Consider the following 25,138-nt stretch of genomic DNA (forward strand, 5'->3'; position numbering starts at 1 on the left):
GCTCTGAAAAGGCTTTTTGCTTTTTTTAAACATCTTAACAGATAAAAGTGCAAGCACTCTCAAGATCCAGCACTGCCCCAGACAAGGGCAGAACTAAGGAATGTCTGAGAGACAAAGTAACTAGACAGGTGAAAGGAGTTAATTCCCTGAGGGCATATCTTCCCCAAGTAAGGGAGGGCAGGGTCCAGCCCAAGTGGAGGTCCACCTTCAGATAAGTCAGGCCCCAGGGGCTGGAAAACAGAAGAAATCAAAGCCTGCCTTGTACTGTAGTCTTGGTCTCAAGCACACCCTTAGCAGGAAGAATCTGCGGAAATTAAAGGAACCACATCACCTTACACTGGTGGAAACCTGTGGGCTGACAAATGCCACATGCTGGGCAGGATAGGAAAAGCACAGAGTCTAAAAGGCTTCATAGGAAAGTCTGACAACCTACTGGGTCTTACCCTCAGGGAAAACTGCAATGCTGGCTACTCTCTCCTCCTGAGATGTGGACCTGTCTGGTCAGGGAAAACGTGACTGGGGTCAATGATATTTGAGGAGACCCTCCTCAAAAAAAAAGGCCCCATATAGGCAGGACAAGAAACAGAAAAACAAGCTGAAAAATTCTGATCAGTTAAACAGAACCTACGCAAGAGGTCTAGAATAAGTTGAACTGGATGTCAAAGAATGGATAGAGAACAAAGCCATCCAGCAAGAAAACCCTAGGGAAAAGAGTGAAACTAACCTCAAGAATAAACTAATTAAGGAAATCAAGTGCCTAGACAACAGCAGAAAGTTAACAAGTCATACTAGGAAAATCGAAGCTATGACCCAGTCAAAGGAACAGACCAACACTTCAAATGAGACACAGGAGTTTAAACAACTAATTCAGGATGTTCAAACAACCATACAAAATCTCATCAAAAATCAAATCAATGAGTAGACATCTTTACCACATAGTTGGAGACTTCAATTCCCTGCTCTCATCAATGGATAGAACATCTAGACAGAGGATCAATAAGGAAACAGACACTTTGAATAATACAATAAATGAACTAGACTTAACAAACATTAACAGAACATTACACCCCAAAACAGCAGGATACACAATTTTCTCAAGTGCTCATGGATCATTCTCATGGATAGACCATATGCTGGGTCACAAAGAAAGTCTCAATAAATTTTAAAAGACAAATCATATAAGACACTTTCTTGTATCGTGATTGAATGAAGTTGGAAATCAATAACAGGAAGAGGATCAGAAAAGTCACAAATATATGGAGGCTAGACAACATACTCTTAAACAAACTGTGCCAAGGAAGATATTACAGTAGAAATCAGTAAATATCTTGTGACAAATGAAAACACAGCATATCAAAATTTATGGGATGCAGTAAAGGCAGTGCTGAGATGGAAATTTATTGCCTTAAATTCCTATAATAAAAAAAAGAAAGAGCAAAAATCAAGGAATTAACTGTTCACATAGAAGAACCAGAGAAAGAACAGCAAACTAACCCCAAGGCAAACAAAAAGAAAGAAATAATGAAGGTTAGAGCAGAAATAAATGAAATTGAGACTATGAAAGCAATTGAGATAATCAACAAAACCAGAAGTTGGTTCTTTGAGAAAATCAATAAAATTGATGGACCCTTAGCTAGGTTGACAAAAAAACAGAAAAGATGCAAATAAATAAAATCAGAAATGGAAGAAAAGACATACCACTGTCCTCACAGAAATAAAGGAGGAATGAGAGGATACTATGAGCAACTATGTATTAATAAAGTATACAACATAAATAAAATGGACAACTTCCTAGAAAGGCATGAACAACCAACATTAATTCGAGAAGAAATAGATGACCTCAACAAATCAATCACAAGTAAAGAGATTGAATCAGTCCTCAAGAAACTCCCAAAAAAGAAAAGTCCAGGACCAGATGGCTTCACATGTGAATACTAACAAGCATTCAAGAATCAGTACCAATCCTGCACAAACACTTCAAAAAACTGAAGAGGAGGGAAATACCTAACTCACTCTAAGGAGCCAACATCATCCTAATACCAAAGTCAGACAAAGATACTACACGAAAAGAAAACTACAGACCAATCTCTTCAATGAATATAGATGCAAAACTCCTCAACAAAATACCTACAAATTGAATCCAGCAGCACATTAAAAGAATTATACACCATTACCAAGTGGAATTTATTCAGGTATGCAAGAAAACCAATTAATGTAATGTAATATATGATATCAATAAGCCAAAGCAGAAAACCACATGATCATCTCAATTGACACAGAAAAGGCATTTGACAAAATTCAACATCCTTTCTTGATGAAAACACTTCTAAGGATAGGAATAGAAGGGAACTTTCTCAACCTGATAAAGGGACTATATGAAGAAGGCACAACTAACATCATCCTCAATGGGGAAAGACAGAAAGCTTTTCCTCTAAGATCAGGAACAAGACAAGGATGCCCACTGTCACCACTGTTATTCAACATTGTGCTGGAAGTTCTAGTCAGAGCAATTAGACAAGAAAAAGAAATAAAAAGCATCCAAATTGAAAAGGAAGAAGTAAAACTCTCACTATTTGCAGATGACATGATACTACATGTCGAAAATTCTGAAAAATCCACAGCAAAGTGGCAGATACATCCAAAAATCAGTAGCATTTCTATACACTAGTACTGAGCAATCCAAGGAGGAAATCAAGAAAAAAATTCCATTTACAATAGCAAACAAAATGATCAAATATTTAAGAATAAATTTAAGGATACAAAAGACTAAAACACAGAAAATTACAAGAAATTGCTAAAAGAAATTATGTAAGACTTAAATAAATGAAAAGGTATACTGTGTTCATGGATTGGAAGACAAAACAAATGGTTAAAATGTAAATTCAACCCAAATTGATAAATAGATTTAATGCAACACCAATTAAAAGGCCAACAACTTACTTTGCAGAAATAGAAAAGCCAATGACCAAATTTATTTGGAAAGGCAGAGTGTCTTGAAAGCTAAAAATATCTTGAGAAAGAAAAATGAAGTGGGAGGTCTTACACTACCTAACTTTAAAGCATATAACAAAGCTACAGTGGTCAAAACAGCATAGTGCTGGCATACAGATAGATATACTGAACAATGGAATTGAATTGAGTGTTCAAAAATAGACCCTCTCATCTATTGACAATTGATCTTTGATGAGGTGATCAAGCCAACCCACCAGAAACAGAGCAGCCTTTCAATAAATGGTGTTTGGGGAACTAGAAATCCATACACAAAAGAATGAAAAATGATCCATATCTCACACCTTCTACAAAATTTAACTCAAAATGGATCAAAGACCTAAACATTAGAGCAAAGACACAAAATTTTAGAAGAAAATGGAGGGAAATATCTTTAAAATCTTGCAATAGGAGGCAGTTTCCTAGACCTTAATACACCCAGAGCACAAGCATTGAAAAAAGAAATAGATAAATGGGATCTCCTCAAAATTAAATACTTTAGTGCCTCAAAGGCAGCATTATTTACAACTGCCAAGAGACAGAAACAGCCCAAATGTCACTCAACAGATGAGTGGCTGAACAAGCTGCAGTATATACATACAATGGAATATTATGCAGTTCGTGACAGAATAAGTCACAAAGCATGTGACAACATAGATGAATCTGGAGGACATTATGTTGAGTGAAATTAGCCAGAAACAAAAGGACAAATACTGTATGGTCTCACTAATATGAAGAACTAACATTAATGAATGAACTTTGAGAGTTAAGAATATGGATTATCAGGAGATAGAAATAAGGTTGAGATTGGGCATTTGGTGCTGAAGGAATACAGACAATGCAACAGGACTGATTGTAAAATTCAGAAATGTATAAAAATTCAGAAATGGATAGTACAATACTACCTGATTGTAGCACAATAATACAAGCCTACTGAATGAAGCTGAATGTAAGCATGATTGAAACCAGAAGGAAAGATAGAGGACAAAGACTGAGATGGTATAACTTAGGAATGTCTAGAGTGGACAACGATGGTAATTAAATGTACAAATATAAGAACATTTTTGCACGAGGGAGAATAAATGAATGTCAACATTACAAGTGTTGAAATGGATGGTATACAGGAAAAAGTACAATCGATGCAAGCTAGGGTCTATAGTCAACAGTAACAGTGTAACATGCATCCACTGAATGCAACAAAGGTATTATGCCAAAACTAAATGTCAATAGGCAGTGGGGGGCAGGGGGGGGACATGGATTCTTTGTGGAAGAAAAAGAAATGTTTTCATATAGATTATGGTAGCGAGGTCATGTCTATTTACTTAAGGTGGATTGTATGATGTGCGAATAAATTGTTTAAAAATGAACAGAGATAAATACTAGAGAAAATATGGAGAAAGAGGTGTATCTATTCACTGTTGGTAGGGAAACTGAGAGGTACAGCCTCTTGGAAGGCAGTGTGGTGGTTCCACAGGAGGTTAGGGGTGGGTTTGACATATGATCCTGCAACCTGTTGCTCAGTATATCCCTGGGGATAGGAATGGACATTTACACACTGTTGTTTATAGCAGAAGTGTTCACAATCCACAAAGGATGGAGGTGGCCTAATACAACAACTGAGGGAAGGAAGGGGGAACTGTGGTATTTACATACAAGGGACAACTGAGTAGCTGCAAGAAAGAATGAATTTGTGAGGCATGCAACTAGCAGAATGAACTTTAAGGACCATATGTTTAGTGAAATGGCAGAAACAAAAAGATAAATATTATCATGCCTCACTCATATGGGCTAACTGTAATATACAAACTCGGTAAACTGAAATCGAGAGCATGGGTTATCAGGTTAGGTCCTACTGTAAAGGGTCCTAGATTGTAAGTGCTTACAGCAGTCACATATATTCAGGAGTTGTAATTTATTTCTAAATTCTGAGAAACTGAACTGTTTATATTTAACCTGGTCATTCCCAGAAATTTCAGGTATTTATGTGATACCTGACCTCAGAGCTAGAGCTCTAAAGCTATGAAATTCAGCAGGACTTTACCCATACAGGAATTGTTTAAAAAGCTGAAAAAGGGATCAGACTTTGAATAGAGATATGAATGAAGCTGATCTGGATAGGACTAAGTTAAATCAGAATGCAGGGTAAAGGATGATAGGGTCCATAATTTAAAACTTCAAGTTCTATGTGAGACCAAAGGGAGAGATGTTAATTTGTGTAAAATTTATATTTTGGGTAGCACATTACCTAATTTAACTGTATAGTCAGTTTAATTAAACCCCATAATTACATGGAATCTTGAATAAGGCATGAGATTTTGCTGGTTTGTCCAGGTTAGTGTGATGCCAGGTATATCCCAGAGTAATTTCAGCACTGAATAAGAAGTACTTGCAAAGTCCCCTTGGGAAACTGGGGAGAAAGGAGGAAATATTCAACTTCCCCATTTGGGAAATCCCTGTTATATTCGCAAACAGTTGGGGCAATCAAATCAATAGGCTGAGCCCTTGATCTTGAGGTTCGCACCTATGAAATTTATTTCTGCAAAGGATAGGCTAAGCCTACTTAAAATTATACCTAAGAGTCACCACCAGAGAACCTCTTTTGTTGTCAGATATAACCTCTCTTTCTAAGCCAATTTGGCATGTGAACTCCCTGCCCTCTCCGCTATGTGGGACATGACTCCCAGGTATATAAATCTCCTTGGCAAATGGGGCAGAATTCCTGGGGATGGGATGGGACTCAGAACCATGGGATTGAGAAAGCCTTCTTGACCAAAAAGGGGAAGAGAGAAATGAGACAAACAGTTTCAGTGGTTGAGAGATTTCAGAGTCGAAAGGTCATCCTGGCAGTTATTCTTATGCAGTATATAGATATCTCTTTTTAGCTTATGGTGTTTTGTAGTGGCTGGAGGGAAGTACTGAAACTGCTGAGCTGCATTCAGTAGCTTGATTTTTGAAGACGATTTTGATAAAGCTATGGATATAGCTTTTACAATGTGACTATGTGATTGTGAAAACCTTGTGTCTGATGTTTCTCTTATCCAAGGTATCAACAGATGAGTTAAAAAAAAACATGGATTAAAAAAATAAATAAATAATGGGGGGGTTAAAGGGTTAAGTAAATTGGGTAGGTTGAAACACTAGTGGACAATGAGAGGGAGAGGTAAGGGTATGGTATATATGAGTTTTTTCTTTTTTCTTTTTATTTCTTTTTCTGAAGTAATGCAAATATTCTAAAAGTGATCACGGTGATGAATATACAGCTATGCAATGGTAATGTGAGCCTTGATTTTACACTGTGTGTGCTGGTTTGAAAGGATTAATGTACCCTAGAAAAGCTATGTTTTAATCCTAATCAATCTTGCAGAAGCAATGGTTTCTTCTAATCCCTATTCAGTACTATAGGTTGGAAACTTGATTAGGTTATCCCCATGGAGATGTGACTCAATCAGTTGTGAGTATTAAACTTGATTAGATGGAGATGTGTCACCACCCATCCTATTTGGGTCATGATTTAGTTTACTGGAATCCTATAAAAGAGTAGATACTTTGGAGAAAGTTTCAGAATGATGGGAGAATATAAGAGAACAGCAGGAGAGCAACAGAGCAGAGTCAAGAAAATAACAGAACCACAGAGTCCGCCAGCCAGCAACCTTTGGAGATGAAGAAGGAGAACATCCCCAGGGAGCTTCATGAAGCAAGAGGTCTGGAGGGGAAGCTAGAAGACATTGCCATGTTCACCATGTGTCCTTCCCCAGCTGAGAGAGAAACCCTAAACTTCATCAGCCTTCTTGAACCAAGGCATCTTTCCCTGGGTGCCTTATATCAGACATTTCTATAGACCTGCCTTAATCGGGACATTTCCACAGCCTAAAAACTGTAAACTAGCAACCTATTAAATTCCCCTTTTTAAAAGCCATTCTGTTTCTGCTTATATTGCACTCCAGCAGCTAGCAAACTAGAACACCATGTATGGACTGTATGTGTGTGAAGATTTCTCAATAAAAATGTTTTTTTAAATGGTCAAAGGACCTGAACAGACATTTTTCCAAAGAAAATATGCTCCACATCATTAGCCATTAGAGAAATACCAAACAAAACCACAAGAAACCATTTCATCTCCACAGGATAGCTGTTTAAAAAAAAATAGAAAGTATTGAAGATAACATGGAGAAATTGGAATGCTAGTGGACTATCAGTGGGAATGTAATGGCACAGAAAATAATATGGAGGTTCCTCAAAAAGTTAAATACAGATTTACCACTTCACCTGGCAATTCTATCCCTAGGTTTATACCCAAAGAAAGTGAAATCAGGGTCTCAAACAGATACTATACACCAATGTCCATAGCAGCATTATTCACAATAACCAAGAAATGGAAACAACCCGTATGTCAATTGATAAATTAATGGAAAAACAAATGTGATCTATGCACACATGGAATATTATTCAGTCATGAGAGGAATGAAATTCTAAGACATACTGCAAAATGGATGACCTTGAAATATGGTATGATTATCACTTATGTGAAATATCTAACAATCATAAATTTGTAGGCAGAAAGACTAGTGGTGGGAAGAGAGTGGTGGGTATAGAGTGTTTATAAATAGAAATTAATGCTTAAAAAAATTCTAGAAATGTATGCAGCAAAGTATTACAGTAATTATCTGTAGAAAGGAGAGAAAATGGGAATGGATAAGGAAGGACCTTAGTGTGCTCATATATTTTTTACTCTCTGAATCTTACAAAGAATATATTTTTCTATTGCTTATATAACCTTTAAATGAAAAATGAAAAGAAAATGATAAAAACGGACCATCTTTCATCCCAATGTGAAATGAAAGATAAGAAACCACACTACCAATACAAACATTACTTCAAAGTTTCCACATATTTTCAACTACTTATTTATCTGCTTTTAATTATATATTAAAGACACTTCCCCTCAAACACTAATAGTTGAAATAAACAGATTCGAGTATCTATTATTTTTATCTTTCTTACTAACTACTTTTTACATTTTTTCACTTTTTACATTTAAAATTGAATTTCAGAATGCCTTTAGATTATATGGAATTTTGTTGACCCACCTGGGAAATGAATGCCTGTTTGAGTTGTGCTAAAGAAGTAATGATGATATTCACAATAAGGAATCCACTAGAAAGTACTAAATTCAAATGGAAATGGTCAAAATTTCCTACTTTGGAGAGTGCATCATTAATAAGCTCTTTCTCATTTTTTAAACTGGTTATAACCTAAAGATTTAACAATTATATCAAATTTTTCATGTCTTCTTATTAAAGCATGTATTTTTTTCCTAACACTAATTAAAATAATTCATTTTGTTATTTCTTACTACAAAAAAAGATTAAAACTAATATTGATTTTTATGTTTTTAACAAAGCTGTGACCTAACACAAATTACTTAATTTTTTTGTGCTTCAGTTTTCTCAGTTGTAAATTGAGAATAGTAATATTCATATCATAAAATTATGGGGATGACCAAAGTTCATAACATAAAGCTTATGACAAGACACTCAATAAGAGGTAAGGAGCTATTTAAATTGACATTAAGACACACACACATGCACACACGACCATCATTAGCCATTACTGTTTGCCCAGACAGCCAGGAGGCAAACTGCATGGAATTCCTACCCCGGAAGTTAATTGTGTGAGAAGAATGAATGCGTTTGCGAATAGCCTCTAGGGTGTTCCTTGTAACTTTCAGAAGAGCATCTGCGTTTTGATGGTTGAAATGAGAAAGCAACTCGCAGGCTTCTTCCTCCAGCATTTCAGTGTCTTTCTTCTTTCTCTTCATGATGATCAAAGGCAAGAGGCCAGGCCCTTCACTGGCATTAAGAGAAGGGGCCAAGCTGTCAGGTTTTCCATCTCCTTTAGCTGTTCCAAGATGAAAAAGAGAAAAAACCATACTTTGCAATTAAAGGTAAGAAAATTAAGATAAATCACATGCAAGTATGTTAGAAAATGGCATCATCAAAAGGTGGGAAGAGGAAATCAGGGTACAAGATGGGCTGATGGAAGCCTCTTTTCTCTTTGTGAAGAAACAGCCAACAAGAGAAGCTGGAGCTATAAGTGAAAAAGCTGGTATGCTCTCTTTAATCAATAGCATGAAATCTTTGGGGAATAACTTCCCTTCTCTGTCTCCTCTGTCCCATGGGAGGTTTACTCTGGTCTAGATGCTTTCCAAGGGGGTTTCCAATCTATGACTCATCCTACTCTATTAACAAGGTGAAGTCAGGCACAACCATAACAAATTGCAAAGGAAACCAGCAAGGGCCAGTGCCATGCACATATCTGTGACATTAAAAATAATGGAAAGAATCACACATATCTCATTATGTGCAGAATCATACTTTCAGATATATAAATACAATTATAAAATTGGAAGGGTGTTTGCAAAAGTGTGAAATTAATTGCTAAATAGAAAATGAAATATAATTTTCCATGAGTGTCCTTGAAAAATAAGGCTTTCCCACTACCCTTTTCTTACCTAAATGTTCACTTTTTGAATCAACTCTTTTCTCATTGGATACTTTTTCATTTTCTTCTTTAGATGGAACTTCCACATTCAGCAACATCTGAATTAGTTCATTGACTGCCTCTTCCACCAATGAGCTTTTAAAATGGAGTATCTGAGCCCCATTTACACAAAGGTCCTATAAAAAAATTAGCATGGTGTCATATTTGTTAAACTCTTGGGAGTACCTCAGTCATGGTAGCAACACTTGGGTTCAGCTTCCCTGTAAGGTTTTAACTCCAACTAAATGCTTAGCCATACTCTTGACTCTAACCCAAGTAAGACATTCTGTTAAGGAATGTGTTCAACACAAGAGAACCAAATGGAGGAGAGTGAACGGGCTATTATTACACTTACTTCTCCTGCAGTGGAGGAAATAACTCTAAAAGTTATCAGCAGCCTCAGTTCCCATGATGTTACCCTCATATCACATAAATAGGCTCCAGATAGCCTTCCTTCTTTCTTACTCTTCCCAACAAGCCATAATTATCTCCTAATTTCAGAGGTGTGTTCCTCCTCTCTAACCGCATTGCACATTTCTCAAGAATAAGATTTCATAAAATAAAAACTATATAAATATAAACTATTATGGAGCATTCTGCACAATTCTGTGGAAGATATATAGCTGGATAGTAATAAAGAAGGAAGAGGAGGAAGAGATAGGTAGTAGGTGGGTAGATGGATAGATGGACAGATGGATAGGTAGATGACGGATGAAATATGGATGGGCAAATGCATGATGGATCGTGGATGGATTGATGTGTTGTGGACAGAGTCAGTGACTTACCACTGATTTGGGAACAAAAAAAGAATGCCCATAAAATAATGGATACTGTCAATTGACCACAGCCCCTCATATCAAGTTTCACCAATATTTATCTTGAGTGTCTCTAATATGTTCATAGACTATGCAGTCCAAACACCAGCCTCATGGTTCTTTCACCTCCTTACCACCAAAGGCCCTCACCTCCACTCTATTCCCTTAGGACATATGACATCCATTTTGTAGCAATGGTTTCATCAAAATGCCCCCTTTGTCAAAAACAATACATCCAAGATGGTGCCTCAACGCATCCTGCTTTGTTTCACAACGCACAGGAATCACACCCTAGATCTTAAAATCTACCAAAAGGGTCTGGCTTCAAAATCCTGAGTAGCCTTTTACTTTTCGAATCAATGTGGCACTCCATCATTTCTCATTACCTGGTCAGCAGACCAGGAGCCCTCTAATATCCTTGTTACTTCCAGGTCTTTTCTCGCCTATTCCCTTGATTCATGACTCCTCATTTCAACCAGTTTTGTTCAATAAACTTGTCTCCATCACTCCCTAAGCCTTCCATGGCCACCACCCAGGAAAAGCCCAAGCAGGATGACCCAGTTCATCCCTGTTCTCCACTCGCGCACACAGGCAGTTGCCACACAGATGTTTGGTGATGGAATTCATGTTCTCCAACTGCAACTGGACCCCAGTGTCACCCAAGAATTATTCTACATGCCACAGTCACTTTTCTCTACCAGGCTCCAAAAATTCTATGTCCTCAAATCCCTGTGTTCTCAAATCTTCACCACCATACTCAGGAAATGACATTGATTTCTATAGCACAAAGCAAATGGAGGCTGCTAAGTAAAAAAGCATGACTGCTGGGAGTGACCCCTTTTCTGAGAAGTAACAGAGACTTTCTAAAGACTTAAAAATAAAAGTGGGGGTGCACGCTGGTTCGGTGATAGAATGCTCGCCTTCCATGTGGGAGACCGGGTTCCATTCCCAGACCATGCACCCCAAAAATAATTATTATTATTATTATTATTATTAAAAAATAAAGGTGGGAACTTTCTTTAAGAAATGGAATGCACCCTGAAAAAGCTGCAGTTTAAGTAACAATTGGAAGTGAACTAGTTTCAGTCCAATAGAAATTGCCTTCCAGAAATAAACAAATATACTGTAATAACCAGTCAGTGATCATTCCTCCTTTTGTAAGACCCTACTTTATAATAAAGAACCTAAATGTCAACCAATTATTATAATTTCCCTTTTGGAAATCCCCTAGTTTTCTTTATAAGCTAATACAGTTTGCTAGCAATTTTGAGACTCTTCAATTTGAGCTCCCTGCTTGAGCAGTTTCTTCTTCAATAAACCCATCATATTGATTATTATTGGTGCCTCAGTTTCTTTTGACAAGTCTACAATATGGGGACTCACCCACTTCCTGGATCCCACACATTCAGCCAGAAAATACATCTGTCTTCATCATTAACCTCTTCTCATCCATTTTAGTGAATGTAACTTTTCTCCAACTATTGAAGGATATTCCCACAACCTGAATACTGAATAGAGCCCCCTGTTTCCCCAGAGACCATGTCATACCAACTACCCCATTCATTTCTTTGTCTTCCTCTTTACTTGATTTTCCCCCTCATCACATCAATATATTCAATGTACTGCAATACTACATTTTCCACCAGCTACTATAACAGCAGATTTATACCTCAAGATCTTTGCACTTCTTGTTTCACCTTCCTGAAATATTCATCTCCAAATGTTTTCATATGAATTACTTTCTTATTCCTTCTGTTCAGACATACCCACAGAACTCATTCCTGATCACTGACATAAAATAGAAACTCTTTATCAGGTATTCCTTTTTCCCATTGTCACCTTAATTTTTCTTCATTGAACTTTTGTCACCATCTGATATATTAGTTGTTTATTGGGATTTTTTGTTTTTCTGTATTCTCCACTTGAAAATGGGCTCCATGTTTTGTTCACTGCTGTTCCCCCAGCAGTGGTTTGCATTAGGAGCTTGACAAAAGTTGTTGAAATAATAGATAAATTATAAATAGGCATTTTTAAGGAAAATCACTCACTTGTATCAGTAACTAAAAACTGCAAATTAAAATATTTCTATGCTTTTGCCTATTAAGTTCAAATGTATAACTTATAATAAAACAGTATTGGTTAGAAGGTAGTAAAATTGGTACTGTTGCATTATTGACATCATCCTTTTGAAAAGTAATTCAGCTGCAAACATCAAGAAACATGAAATGAAGCCAACTCTTTGACCTAATAATCTCACTTTGGGGAGGAAATGATCCTAAAGGGAGAAAAATATTGATAGATAAATAGATTCACTACATTGCTTTTCAAAACAATAAAACTTTGGACACCATCTAAATGTGCAGCAATAAAGGACTGATAATTATAGTACTTCAATGTAATAGAATACTATGCCGTTAATTATAGTGCTTCAGTGTAACAGAATACAATGCAGGCATCATTAAAATGGTGAGTGTGAAAGCCATGTAGAAACATGAAAAATATTTTATGAAGAAATGTTAACTTGGAGGAAAAAAGCATAATTCAAAACCCATTGTATGTGCAATAGATATCACAACTTTATTAAAAGGCATGTAAGTAGGGAATGCACCCAAATTACAGTGCCAGCATATTAGTAATAATGTTACTTTTTTCCATTTTTTAAACATTTAAAATTTATGTTTAGATGTCACAGAAATGCCTTTTTTATAAAACAATCATCAGAATAGGGGTAATATGAAAACTATAGAGCAAAGCAATTTTTCAGAGGAGCAGAAGATAATAAAAATTAGCAGGAGGGTCGAGGGAAAGTCTTAGGATTACCCACAGTCGGTGAGTGTGAGGAGAGGGAGGAATCAAAATTTTCTAAAATGCAGAAACCAAATTTTGATTACATAATAATAATGTAACATAAACTAAAGATTACCATATGTGCAGAAAAGGGGGAGCACAGCAGGGCTGAGATTGTTTGCAAGGTTGGCCCATGGCTGGAATCTGGTAACTTGAATTTCAGGAATGTTCCCTAACTGCTAACGATAGTTTACTGTGCCTAAACTGCTTGTTCAAACAATGTGGCTTATGCTGAACACCTGCTTTCCCTACAGGAGTGTGAAGTTTGGTACCTTTCAGACAGAGGGTGCCTACATGACCAGTCCTACAAAACATGTGAGAGCTGAGTCTCTAGTAGAACTCCCTGGGTAGAAATGTCACAAACATGTTACTGCAGTTTCATCACTGATGATACGGCAACTCAGTGTGATACCTGAGGAGAGGAAGAAAGCCCCAGAAGCCTACATGTGGCTCTGTCTGTGTCTTTTTGCCTTATGGTCTGGCTGTTTCCTTACTATGTCATAATAAATCTTACCCATGACGACAACTACATGCTGAGTTCTGTGAGTCTTTCTATTGGGGTGGTCTTTGGGTCCCTAAGACACCATATTAAAATTATCATTGAAAAGTTCTTACCATTAGGACATCTATCAGAAACGTTATAAATAATGTTAATGTGATATTCCCAAAGGGGAACTTCATGGTACATCAGTGATCTTAATCCTGGCACAGGGAAAGAACTGTCTTATTTGTGAATATGTTTGAGAAATAATGGGTTCAAGAAAGCTAAGTGGATTGTTTCCCAGGAGACCTTTTCAGAGCCTTATCTTAATATGCCAGTGTGCCCTGAATCTCTAAGGGAGGAGGGGGAAAAGGAGTACAGTCTTTACTTTAAGCAGTTTGTAAACAGACACTGCCTTTCCCAGTTTTCCTAAACAGCTCCAGAACTGGGTGCCACCAAACACCAGTTTGGGAAATACTTCTCTACAGAAACGTTTAAACAACAAACCCTATCCAGAAGCTTCTTAAAACAATTGCTTCATTTATTAATCTTAGCTGACAAGAAGCTCTTCTGCAAAATAGCTATATTCTTTTAAAAATATGGTAAAATTAGAAATGCATTTCATGGCAATTTTCCACCCATCGATACAAAAAGAAATGATTTGTTTCTCATATCTAAATGACTCCTTAGATACATTACTCTTCATTTTCAAATTATTGTCAGAAGGTTCAGCATTTGAATCGCATCTATCATAGAGCAATCACAGAGAAAAAAATCTAATTTATGTTTCACAAAATGCCTTTTCCTTACAAGAAAATGAATTACAAAAACTATATTATAAAATTTTTTTTAAAATCCATCTTCTAATAACCTTTGTCATTTGGAGAAACTCCTCACAGGTAAGCGGTTCCTCCTCAGGGAGCTGGCAAAGAGGCGTGCTGCTCATCTCTTCTAGGGTAGCATGGATGCGGAACTCGATCAAATCATTGACCCTGTCCAGCAGCAACTCCAAATCCTCTTTGGAAAACACACAAGTGAGAAGTAGAGATTAAGCCATTAAAAAAAAAAATCAATACACGACTAAGCTGCAGTCGTAAAATCAGAATTAAAATCTCTCCGTTTACTTATTGGGCACCCAGAAATATTTCTTTGCCTTTCATTTTCTCACACTGTTCTTTTATGTGTCCCTGCTTTCCCTGTCTGCCCAACTCCAACTCCTGCGCAGAGACTCAGCTCCAATTTACCTCTCCCAGGAGAATTTCCGAGAATTTGTAGGTCTTAGAGTGGTCCCCAAGTCCTGTACTGCCATTGGAAACTGAGCATAGTTTCATCTCTACAAACACCATCTCATCTACTCACGTGTCTTACCTTCTTCTGGAACACATCTGTTTCATCCTTACATCTTTAGCACTTGGCCCAGTGCCTATTACACCATAATTATTCCATAAATACTATTAAACTGAAATTCTCCAAATTTTTCTTTTATCATTACTATCATAAAGTACATTTTGTGTTGAAGTCATACTGAACACTAACATCCTTGGATGAAAAGGCCAATTCTGAAGGACACTAACAATAATCTTACATCAAAATTAAGAATTATGGTTAACGGATTTCCATCTAGAGGGCAAGTACATTTTTTCAATAGATAACATATAATAACATCTCTCCTTTTTACAAGACTATTTCTGCTAGGAAATGAAGTTGGAATTGACTACAAAAAGTCAATGATATAGACTTATGATGTAGAAGAGATAATAAACACTGCCTTAAATACCCTTACTTCCTAAAGAATAAAGGCCTAAAACTTCTCTATCATTTTAAAGCTATCATTAAAGAGGTTACTTATGATCCCCATTCTGCCTAGTAAGCATATTCACTAATAAAAGAGAGCCAACATTTGTATTTAAGCCTATATGTGCAATACATTTTTTTACTATTCCCAAAATGCTTCCATTTCTCATTGACTGATGCTTCAAAGCATCTTCAAGGACATCTTTGCACAGATTGCACAAAGTCATGTCCATACAAGTCTTGTGTTATTTTGAAGCATTGCCAATTCTCTCTTAAACACGTCATACAAATAACCACCCAAAAGCAATAGGGTTGACTCACTAATGCAATAAAGAATCCAACTATCCTTAAGAGTCAACATACTTTGCCTTCCAAAGAAACCTAATCTGTGTTCATTCTTGCTTCCTTCATTTAAATTACAAGAAGAAAACTTAATAGAATCAGAGAACTAAGAAGAGATTATTTAGAAACTATCACCCTGTTTCCAGGCAACTCTGTAATAAAACATCCAAACTGTTAACACTTTAATCCTAATATTCTCTAGGGAAAACATATCAGTAAAGTCTACTTGGTAGTCTTCTCTAACTTGATTGCAATAACTCTTATCATGAAGGTTTTATATATTTTCTAAATACCTCCTTCCAGAATTTTAGCCAATTTCCCCTTGTTCTATTTCCTGAGATGTATTTTGGAAAGAACACTGGTTTAGAGGTAAAGAAACGAGATTCTAAACTCATCTTTACTTCTTATACCTATGAAATCTTAGAAGCCATTTTGTATCTCAGGATCTCAGTTTTTCAACCTTCAAACTGAGGTTCTTATTTAAGAGTATTTCTAAAATCTTCTTAATACCTTATAATTCTATGGTTGTCTGACAATACATTTTATACTATTCAAACTTCAAATTGTAATGAGCCTTAACGATATCTCATTCATATCCAAAAACCCCTTTGAATCCAGCTCCCAATCTATAAAGAGAAACAAAGTGGGGAGGGGAAGTTCAACCGTAATTCCTTACTCAACCTCCCCCCCAAAAAAATAACAGTTCTTCCACAATATTCTTGAGTGCACAGCACCTTGTAAATGAAATAGTTGGAAACTTCTGAGCATTAAGATATTTGGGAGGTACAGTGAAAAGCTACTGATAAGGCAAACTCTTGACAATTTAGGTCTATAAATAGATTAGGTACTACTTCAATAGCCACAAACACCAGACCAAGAGCAGGGCCAGAGGATAAACAAGAGAGTGAGTGGTGAAGAGATTGATAAAATGAGCATTGCAAGAGGCATTGCAAGAGACATCTAGAAGGTAGGCCCAAGAAAGGATGATTCAAAATGAAGTGATGGGAATCAAGGAGTAAGAATAGTGTTATGGAGGTAAATGGAGACTAACTACAGAAAGAACATTTTCAGTTATGAATCTATAAGTCTATGCACGTCCAGTACACACCCAACAGGGAGAAATACCAAACAAATATAAGAAACTGCTGATGCTCAAGCACTTTGCACTCAGTGTGGGGAGGAAGACAGAATCATGCCAAACATTAGAAAATGACCAGAATATACAAATACCAGACACTGATATATTAAAGGCTCTGAAAAGTCCTTCAGAAAAGAAACCTGCTTGGCCTTGTTTAACCTGGATTTCCCAGATTTATTTGGGTATGGACGCCTTCTTTGCAGCATACCTGTACACATTCTAGGAAATCGTATTTTATGGAATATACCATCTTACACATATTTTAAAGATTATTATATTTTATGGAATAGACCACCTTACACATATTTTAAAAGAGTATTATTTTGGGGGGAATATACCACCTTATACATATTTTAAAGAGTATTATATTTTATGGAACATACCATCTTACAGATAATTTAAAGAATATTGTATATATATATGTAAAAATAATATTTGTTTAAGCTTTTCTCACATATACTATTGTACAGCACTCTACTCTGCCCAAACCTCCACATGTTTCAAATCAGAGTCTCAAAATACACTAATCTTCTAGTGTAAAGCGCTAAATGCTCCAAACATCACTTAAATTCTAATGTCCAACAATAGAATAAATAAAAATACATGGCTTATCATTGAGGAGAAAATTAAATAGTGACTATTTATAGTTTCCACTAAATTAGTGAAGTATATATTTTGGTAAAATTCCTTACGAAACATTATAAAAGGACACTCCTTTTATAATGATATATATAAGAAATTATATAACAGATATTAAGAACACAGTTTTTAAAATTGAGAAACAATGACCACTTAGACATACTGATCTTTTCGAAAGAGTTTTCTAGATATTTCTCAATGTTCAGTGATGTCCAGTTCAGGGCAGCCAAGCCAGGTTGGAGAGCTTCATCCACTTGAGCCAAATGAGGAACCATCAGTTGCTCAATGGTGGGAGGTATTTTTGATTTTACTCTCTGATATTCATCCAGCATCATCTGCAATGAAAGGGAAGTTAAAAAATCAATTAGTATCTGGCTTTTAATATCTATTAATATGTCATGTTTTTTATACAAGAGGGCTTCTTTTATTTCAGATCAAGCTGTAAGGCTCAATAGCAGCCTGGCAGGTACAGTGGACAAAGCAGAACAAACACAAGACAGAGCACCCTTTCATAAATCCAAACTCTAATCCAAGAAAATAAGGCTCCTAGCAGAAAATGTAGGGAAACATTTTCAAGAACTAGTCATAGAAGGCAACTTCTTAAACTTTACACCCAAAGCACAAGCAACAAAAGAAAAAAAAAAGTAGATAAATGAGAACTCCTTAAAATCAAAAGCTTCTGTGCCTCAAAGGACTTTGTTGAAAAGGTGAAGAGGCAGCCAACTCTTTGAGAGAGTGCCCAGGGTTTCCCGGGTGGGAAAGCTTAATATTTTTTTCCTCAGTCCTTCAGGGGACACTGTCAGTACTTTTTAATTATCAGCCCACCAGAGTCTGGGATGGACCCAGTTATTATATACTGAGGTATACGAAATTACAAGGCATTGTTCCCATTCTGGACTCCAGGAGTTTGAGTTGTTTAAATGAGCTATCCAGACAGGTTGATTTGGATCATGTGATACAGAAAATCTATGTTCTAGACAGAATAAATCTCTCTTCCATTGGTCTCATACAATATATGAAGTTCTAGAGTACATACAATATCATCTTTTACCCTGTATTCTGATTTACCTTAGTCCCAGCCAGAGTGGCTTCATTTTTATCCCTAACTGAAGCCTGATTTCTTTTTCAGTTTCAGCTACTTTAACATTGTACGTAACAATGCTGACGCTCAGAGCTGCAGAATTCCAGCTCTGAGTCTTAGGTGTCACAGAGATACTCAAAGTTTCAGAGAAATACCAGCTTATATACATAACTCAGTGTCTGAGAGTCTAAAAATATACTTATAACTTCAAACTAATTGTGGCTGCTACAGGAGCTTACAATCTAGGTATTTCCTTAAAGATACCATAGCATAATTGTTCCTTTGTTTCTGGCATAGTTTTCACAACACATTGTCCCCAAGGTTCATTCAGTTCATTGTGTGCCTCACATCATCATTTCTTTTTGTAGCCACACAATATTCCATCATATATTTATTTCACGGTTCATCTTTTGGCTTCCTAGTCATTGTACCCTTCACACCCTCCATCCGCTCATCATCATGGATAATGACCAAAATAGACAAACCATGTCTTACAGTGTCCTCATTTGGTTGTATCATCATCAGCCTTTTCAGTATTAGACAATTTTCATTGGTCCAATGAGACAAAGAACCAATAAACATAGCCTCTCCAAACATCAAATCAAAACTTATCCTAATCTCTTATTCTTCTCCCCAGTTATTAGCTGCTGGTATTGCTATGGTACTGTTGACGTCTTCCTCTTAACTATAAGCCTTAGCATGCTATTTTAGTCTTCCCCCTATACCCCTCTATTACTGACTTCTTGTGCAGTACCTATGTGGGAAATGACATTCAGGGGTGAAAATCTCCCTGATAACTGGAACATGACTCCCAGGGACAAGTCTGGCCCTGGCACCTAATGCCTTCTTGACCAAAGGTGGAAAAGCATAACAAAATAAAGCACCAGTGGCTAATGTCCAAAGGCTATTATGGAGGCTATTCTTAAGCAAGCTTCAACTAAATATTGCTAATTGCCCTGGTTTGCCAAACCCCAATCAATAACATTTCCTGTAACTCTTAAGAAGACCTAGGGCTCCAGTTGAGACTCTATAAAAGCTTCATGCACTAAGTTTACTTCCTTGAAACCTATAACCTCCAGAAGGTTCATAGGTCAGATAAATCCTAAAACCCAGAGGGACCAGCTTCTCCAATATTATCAATTAATTACCTCCCCTATCCTTTATTGTCAATACCCCTCCTTAACATGAAAAAGTTAGAATGGACATTCCTCAAAGAACCCTATAGATTGGAGAAGGATCAAAGGAGAAGAAGGCATTATAACAGAGAAAATAAAGGTTTAACAAATGAGTATGACTGCTGAATCACTATATTGATATTTCTTTTAGTTTCCAGTGTTTTGGAGCAGCTAGAAGGAAAAATCTTAAATAGTAGAATAGTAACCCATTACAAACTCTGAAACCTGTTATGTAACTACTAGTTAAAATGTACTTTGAAAATTACTGCTTTTTCTTTTTTTCCTGTACATTGTATTTCAAAAAAAAAAAGTATAAAAACACAACTGAGATTAAGGGAAAATAATCCAAGAATAAAGCTATTCTTATTCTACCCTAAAAGGGGAGAAAAGTCCTGAGGTCAAGCAACTTTTCCGAACTATGTTACATTAAGTTAACAACCTGTGCACCACTAAACTCAATCATTCAACTTCATATGCCAGTATAGGTGTGCTTCTTGCTCCCCTGGGCACCTCCTGTGGACCATCTTCATCACCCAAAGCTCCTGGGTCACCAGAAGTCTACTTCATCCCATTGCTGGTGAGCCTTAATGCAAGACTCAAGTGCTAAATAAATGAGCCAGGGCAGGTCCCGGTGGCTCAGCAGGCAAGAATGCTCACCTCCCATGCCAGAGGACCCACGTTCGATTCCCAGTGCCTGCTCATGTAAAAATAAACAAATAAATAAATAAATGAGTCAAAGATGACCTCTGCGCATTGGCCCCTATCTTGTTTACTTCTTCACAGCAGCCTAGAACCATTAGCCTAAAAGCCTGCCGGCACCAAATTCAAATTCTTATGCATCCAATTATTTTAAATATAGCCCAAATAAGCATTTTTGGATGAGAATTTACCTGCTTATAATGTTTATTGTTTATTATGTGTCTTATCCAACTAGAATACACTTTCTACAAGGACAGGAACTTTTTATGCTTTGTTCATTGTGCCTAAAACAGTACCTGGCACACAGTACTGATACTTTTCAAAATTTCCATAATACCATCTCAATTTCCATGAAAGCCACTTTTGGAAAAGTCTAAACTAATGGCTATATTTGCAGCTATTTATACATTTCGTGAAGTTTTTAGACACTGCTTCCTTTTTTTCAATGCCATGAGAAAGAACATTTATTATTGACCAGAAATTCAGGTCCCCCTTTGAAATTCACCTGTTGTACAATGTTGAATGGTGTCATTATTTTGTTCGTTATGTTATCATTTCTAAATAAGCCTGATAGTACTTCCAGTTTGTCTATAGGCCTGATAGTACTTCCAGATTGTCTGGCATGAATGAGACAAAGGTCACATGCTCACTGCAGGCAGATGAGACAGAAGTCACATGCTTGCTGCAGAGATATAGCAAAGCTGTCTGTGGGAACAGGCACTTGATGTCCTGAAAAGACTAAAGTGATGCAAAGCTGCTTGAGTCTGGGAAAAAGGAGGCCTTGGGAAACGTGTAACTTCTTGACTCATCCAAGCACAGGGAAGCAGATGGTTCAGCCTTTTTCTCCTTCAGGGATCTTTAGTTACTCTTTTGTTACTTTCTTTACCTGGCAGCCCTATAAAATAAACAATGCTGAAGCTGTTGGAGTCTTTGAGTCTCCATCAGAGCTCAGAACCCCACCTGGTCCCAGCTTTATCTATTATTTTGTCTTTGTGTCTTGTCTTTCTTTACTAATTCCCCATCACCTCCCTTCAATCCCAGCACTGAGCATGCTGGTGGTGGCACAGTTTACCATTTGTTCTGTTTTGAAGCTGTTATGCATCCCAGAAAAGTCCACATTCTTGTAATCCATTCCTGTAGGTGTAGGCTATTGTGGGTGGGAACTTTAGATTAAGTTGTTTCAATTGACATGGGACCCAACCCATTCAAGGTGGGTCATAATCCTTTCCTGGCATTCTTTATGAGGATAAAAGAGAGAGAGACACCCAGAGAGATCACACACAGAGAGGAAAAAAACCCAGAGAGCTGTGAAAGAAAAGCCCCAGGAAAAGCAAGGTAAGAAACTGAAAGAGTCAGAAGCTGAAAACAATGAAATCCAGGCGCAAAGGACAAGTCTTCCCACGTGACAGAGAAACCCCGGATGCCAGTGGCTTTGCTTCAGTGAAGGTAGCATCCTGTTGATGCCTTAATTGGGACATTTTCATGGCCTTAGAACTGTAAATTTGTAAATCAATAAATCTCCATTATAAAAGCCAACCCATTTCTGGAATATTGCATTCTGGCAGCTTTAGCAAACTGAAACATTATTCAGGGTAATGTCCATATTCATATCCATTGATTATAAGAAAATATAAGTTTAATGTACTTTGCAAATATAACTTTTGAAGCCCTTATTTTTAATGTATATGTTGGTATTATCTTGTCATTATATCAAAATGGTTCTCAAACATTGATTACCAGAGTGTTTTTCTTGAAGGAATAGCCCAAAGATTCTACTAAACAAAAAAAAAGGCCCCTGGATAGATAAATTTGGAAAATACTGTATATATTATCCTCCTTCTTAGACAAGGACAAGTCATATTAATGACTCTAAGACAACTGCAGGAAAAAAGGAAGAATCTCTGAGAGGCTTTGTGAACTTTGTTAAACTCAACATTTCCAAACAGGGCACAAAATCCTTTCTTCACACAATACTTTTCAAAATTTCCATAATACCTTCTCAGTTTCCACGAAAGCCACTTTGGAAAAGTCTAAACTGATGTTCTATTTGCAGCTATTCATACATTTTGTGAAGTTTTTAGCCAGTGCTTCCCTTTTTTCAATGCCATCACTTATTCAATCTGGGAAACAGTTCATCAAATCAGCATCAAACACTTTTTCCCTTTAATCCTGTAACCCTACAATGTATTATTCATCCATTTTACAAATGAGAAACCAGTGCTTAGAAGGGTGAAGTAATTTGCCGAAAGACATTGGTTTGATTCCAGGTCAAATTGGCTTCAGAATCTACATTCATAAATATTACCTTCTGCTAGCACATCTCTTTCTAGATCTAACAGCTTTCCAGGAACTAGATAAAGAAAATAACCTCAGAGCTGTTTTGGCACATCGGAAGTCTGAAAAGCCTGTTAAATATTCAACCAATGCTCTACCACACCTTAAGTGTCCCCAAAATATTCCATTAGGTCTGCTCTTATCAGCTACTCATGTTGGGCAGGAATTTTTAACTCTTTCAATCACCAAGTCATAATAAATGCCAATCAGAATGATAATTTACTTGCTCAATCTGCAATACCACAAAGTTTTTTAAAACATTCTTTGACCTTCCTCCTATCAAGAAGTGGGGCCTATAAACCCTCCTCTTGAATCTAGGAGAGGAGGGGCTGAGAGAGCCAACAGAAGCGACAAGACGCAATGTGACTTCTGAGGCTCAGTCACAAAAGGCCATGCAGCTTCCTCCTTGTGCACTGTAACAAGTGTAACACTCACTCTTAGAACCCTGAATTGCAATATGAGAAATTCTACCACCCTGAGGCCTCCATACCAGAAAGGTCATGTGTAGATGCTCCAGTCTATAGTGTCAACTAAACCAGTTTCCACTCATCCCCACCAAGGAACCAGAACTAGACATGAGAGTGAGACCAGAACCTACACATACATCTGCTGCCTGAATACCACTAAATATCCTTAGCTGGTGCCCCAGGGAATGGAAAAGTCACCCAGCCAAGCCCTACTCAAACTCTTCACCTATAAAATCATAAGACATAATGAAATGATTGCTGCTTTATGCCATTCATTTTGGATGATTTGTCAAATGAAACAGAGAACTAGAACAACAGCTCTGTTGGACAAAATTATCACAAGTAATTTTTTATGCTTATAAATGTTATCTTTATATTATTTATTTGGCATTTATGTAGATTGATTAAGCAATTTTCCAAACATACAAGGAAAACCTAAAAGAGAATCCCAACATGCTGACCTGTATTCCATGAGGGTTAAATAGTGGTATTGAATCAGTGTTAGTTTCCTGAGAGCAATAATTGTATTAAGATTATGTAAGAGAATGCCCTCATTTTAGGGACATATATGCTGAAGTATTTAGGGATAAAGGAACATCAAGTCTGCAACTTGTTCTCAAAGATTCAAAAAATTATAATAATATATTAAATATATATTTCATATATATCATACAGATGACATGAGGAATATCTGGCTATTGCCAACATTAACTTTTTAATTTAACAAGATATACTGAGAAAACAATAGACTAGAGTCTCCATTCAGGTTCTACTTCTGCCACTTACTTTGAGACCTTGGCTAATTCACTTGACTTCTCTGAGCCCAAGCTTTTCATCTATAAAATAAAATAATAGTATTCTGTCCCACTTACCTAACAAGGGTGTGCAGAAGATCAAATGAGTAATGAACACAAAAACGGTTTAAAATGTGAACCAGTATACAAACTGGGGGCCTTATTTGTATTATCATATAAAGTTAATCACTAAAATGATTAACAATTTCCATATTGTCAAACAGCATGGCAAGTTCTCTGAAATTCAACCTCTGGGCAGCATTTGTCACTGGCAACCAATCCCTCTCCCATGAGGCACTTCTTACCCTTGGCTTTTGTCTCCATTTGCCAGCCTGCTATGATAAAAACCACCAGCCTAAATAACAGAAAATCACTGGCTCACAGTTTAGAGGCTTGTGCCAGTCTGAAAGGATTATGTATGTGCCCTAGAAAAGCCAAGTTTTAATCCTGATCCATCTCGTGGATGCAGCCATTTCTTTTAATCCCTATTCAGCACTGTAGGTTGGAAACTTGATTATGTCTCTCCACAGAAATGTGACACACCCAATTATGGGTATTACCCTTTGATTAGAGAGAGAGGTGACCCCACCCATTCAGGTGGGTCTTCGTTAGTTTATTGGAATTCTTTAAAAAAGGAAACATTTTCGAGAGAGAGCCAGGAGAAGCATGAGAGCCCTGGCAGCCAGAGACCTTTGGAGATGAAGAAGGAAAACGCCCCTGGGGGAGCTTCATGAAACAAAAAGCCTGGAGAGAAAGCTAGCAGACATCACCATGTTCGCCATGTGCCTTTCCAGTTGAGAGAGAAACCTTGAACTTCATTGGCCCTTCTTGAGTGAAGGTAACCTCTTATTGGTGCCTTAATTTGAACATTTTTATAGACTTGTTTTAATTGGGACATTTTCACAGGCTTAGAATTATAAAACTTACACTTTTAAAAGCCGTTCCTGTTTCTAGTATCACATTCCAGCAGCTAGCAAACTAGAATAAAGCTAGAAGGCCAAAAT

General features: G+C 36.9%; 1 protein-coding gene across 1 annotated transcript in view; it reads right to left on the reverse strand.

The window, feature by feature from the left end:
* The window catches only part of DNAH5 (dynein axonemal heavy chain 5), a 293,865-nt gene that overhangs the window by 230,542 nt on the left and 38,185 nt on the right, over positions 1-25,138 (reverse strand). The window contains exons 16-19 of the mRNA XM_077114905.1: positions 17,748-17,919; positions 14,543-14,688; positions 9,500-9,665; positions 8,644-8,886 (exon numbers count right to left, since the gene is read on the reverse strand). Coding sequence (XP_076971020.1) covers positions 8,644-8,886; positions 9,500-9,665; positions 14,543-14,688; positions 17,748-17,919 — 727 coding nt within the window. The remainder of the gene's footprint in view (positions 1-8,643; positions 8,887-9,499; positions 9,666-14,542; positions 14,689-17,747; positions 17,920-25,138) is intronic.

Source organism: Tamandua tetradactyla, chromosome 9 (genome assembly GCF_023851605.1).
Source record: "Tamandua tetradactyla isolate mTamTet1 chromosome 9, mTamTet1.pri, whole genome shotgun sequence".
Taxonomy (NCBI): domain Eukaryota; kingdom Metazoa; phylum Chordata; class Mammalia; order Pilosa; family Myrmecophagidae; genus Tamandua; species Tamandua tetradactyla.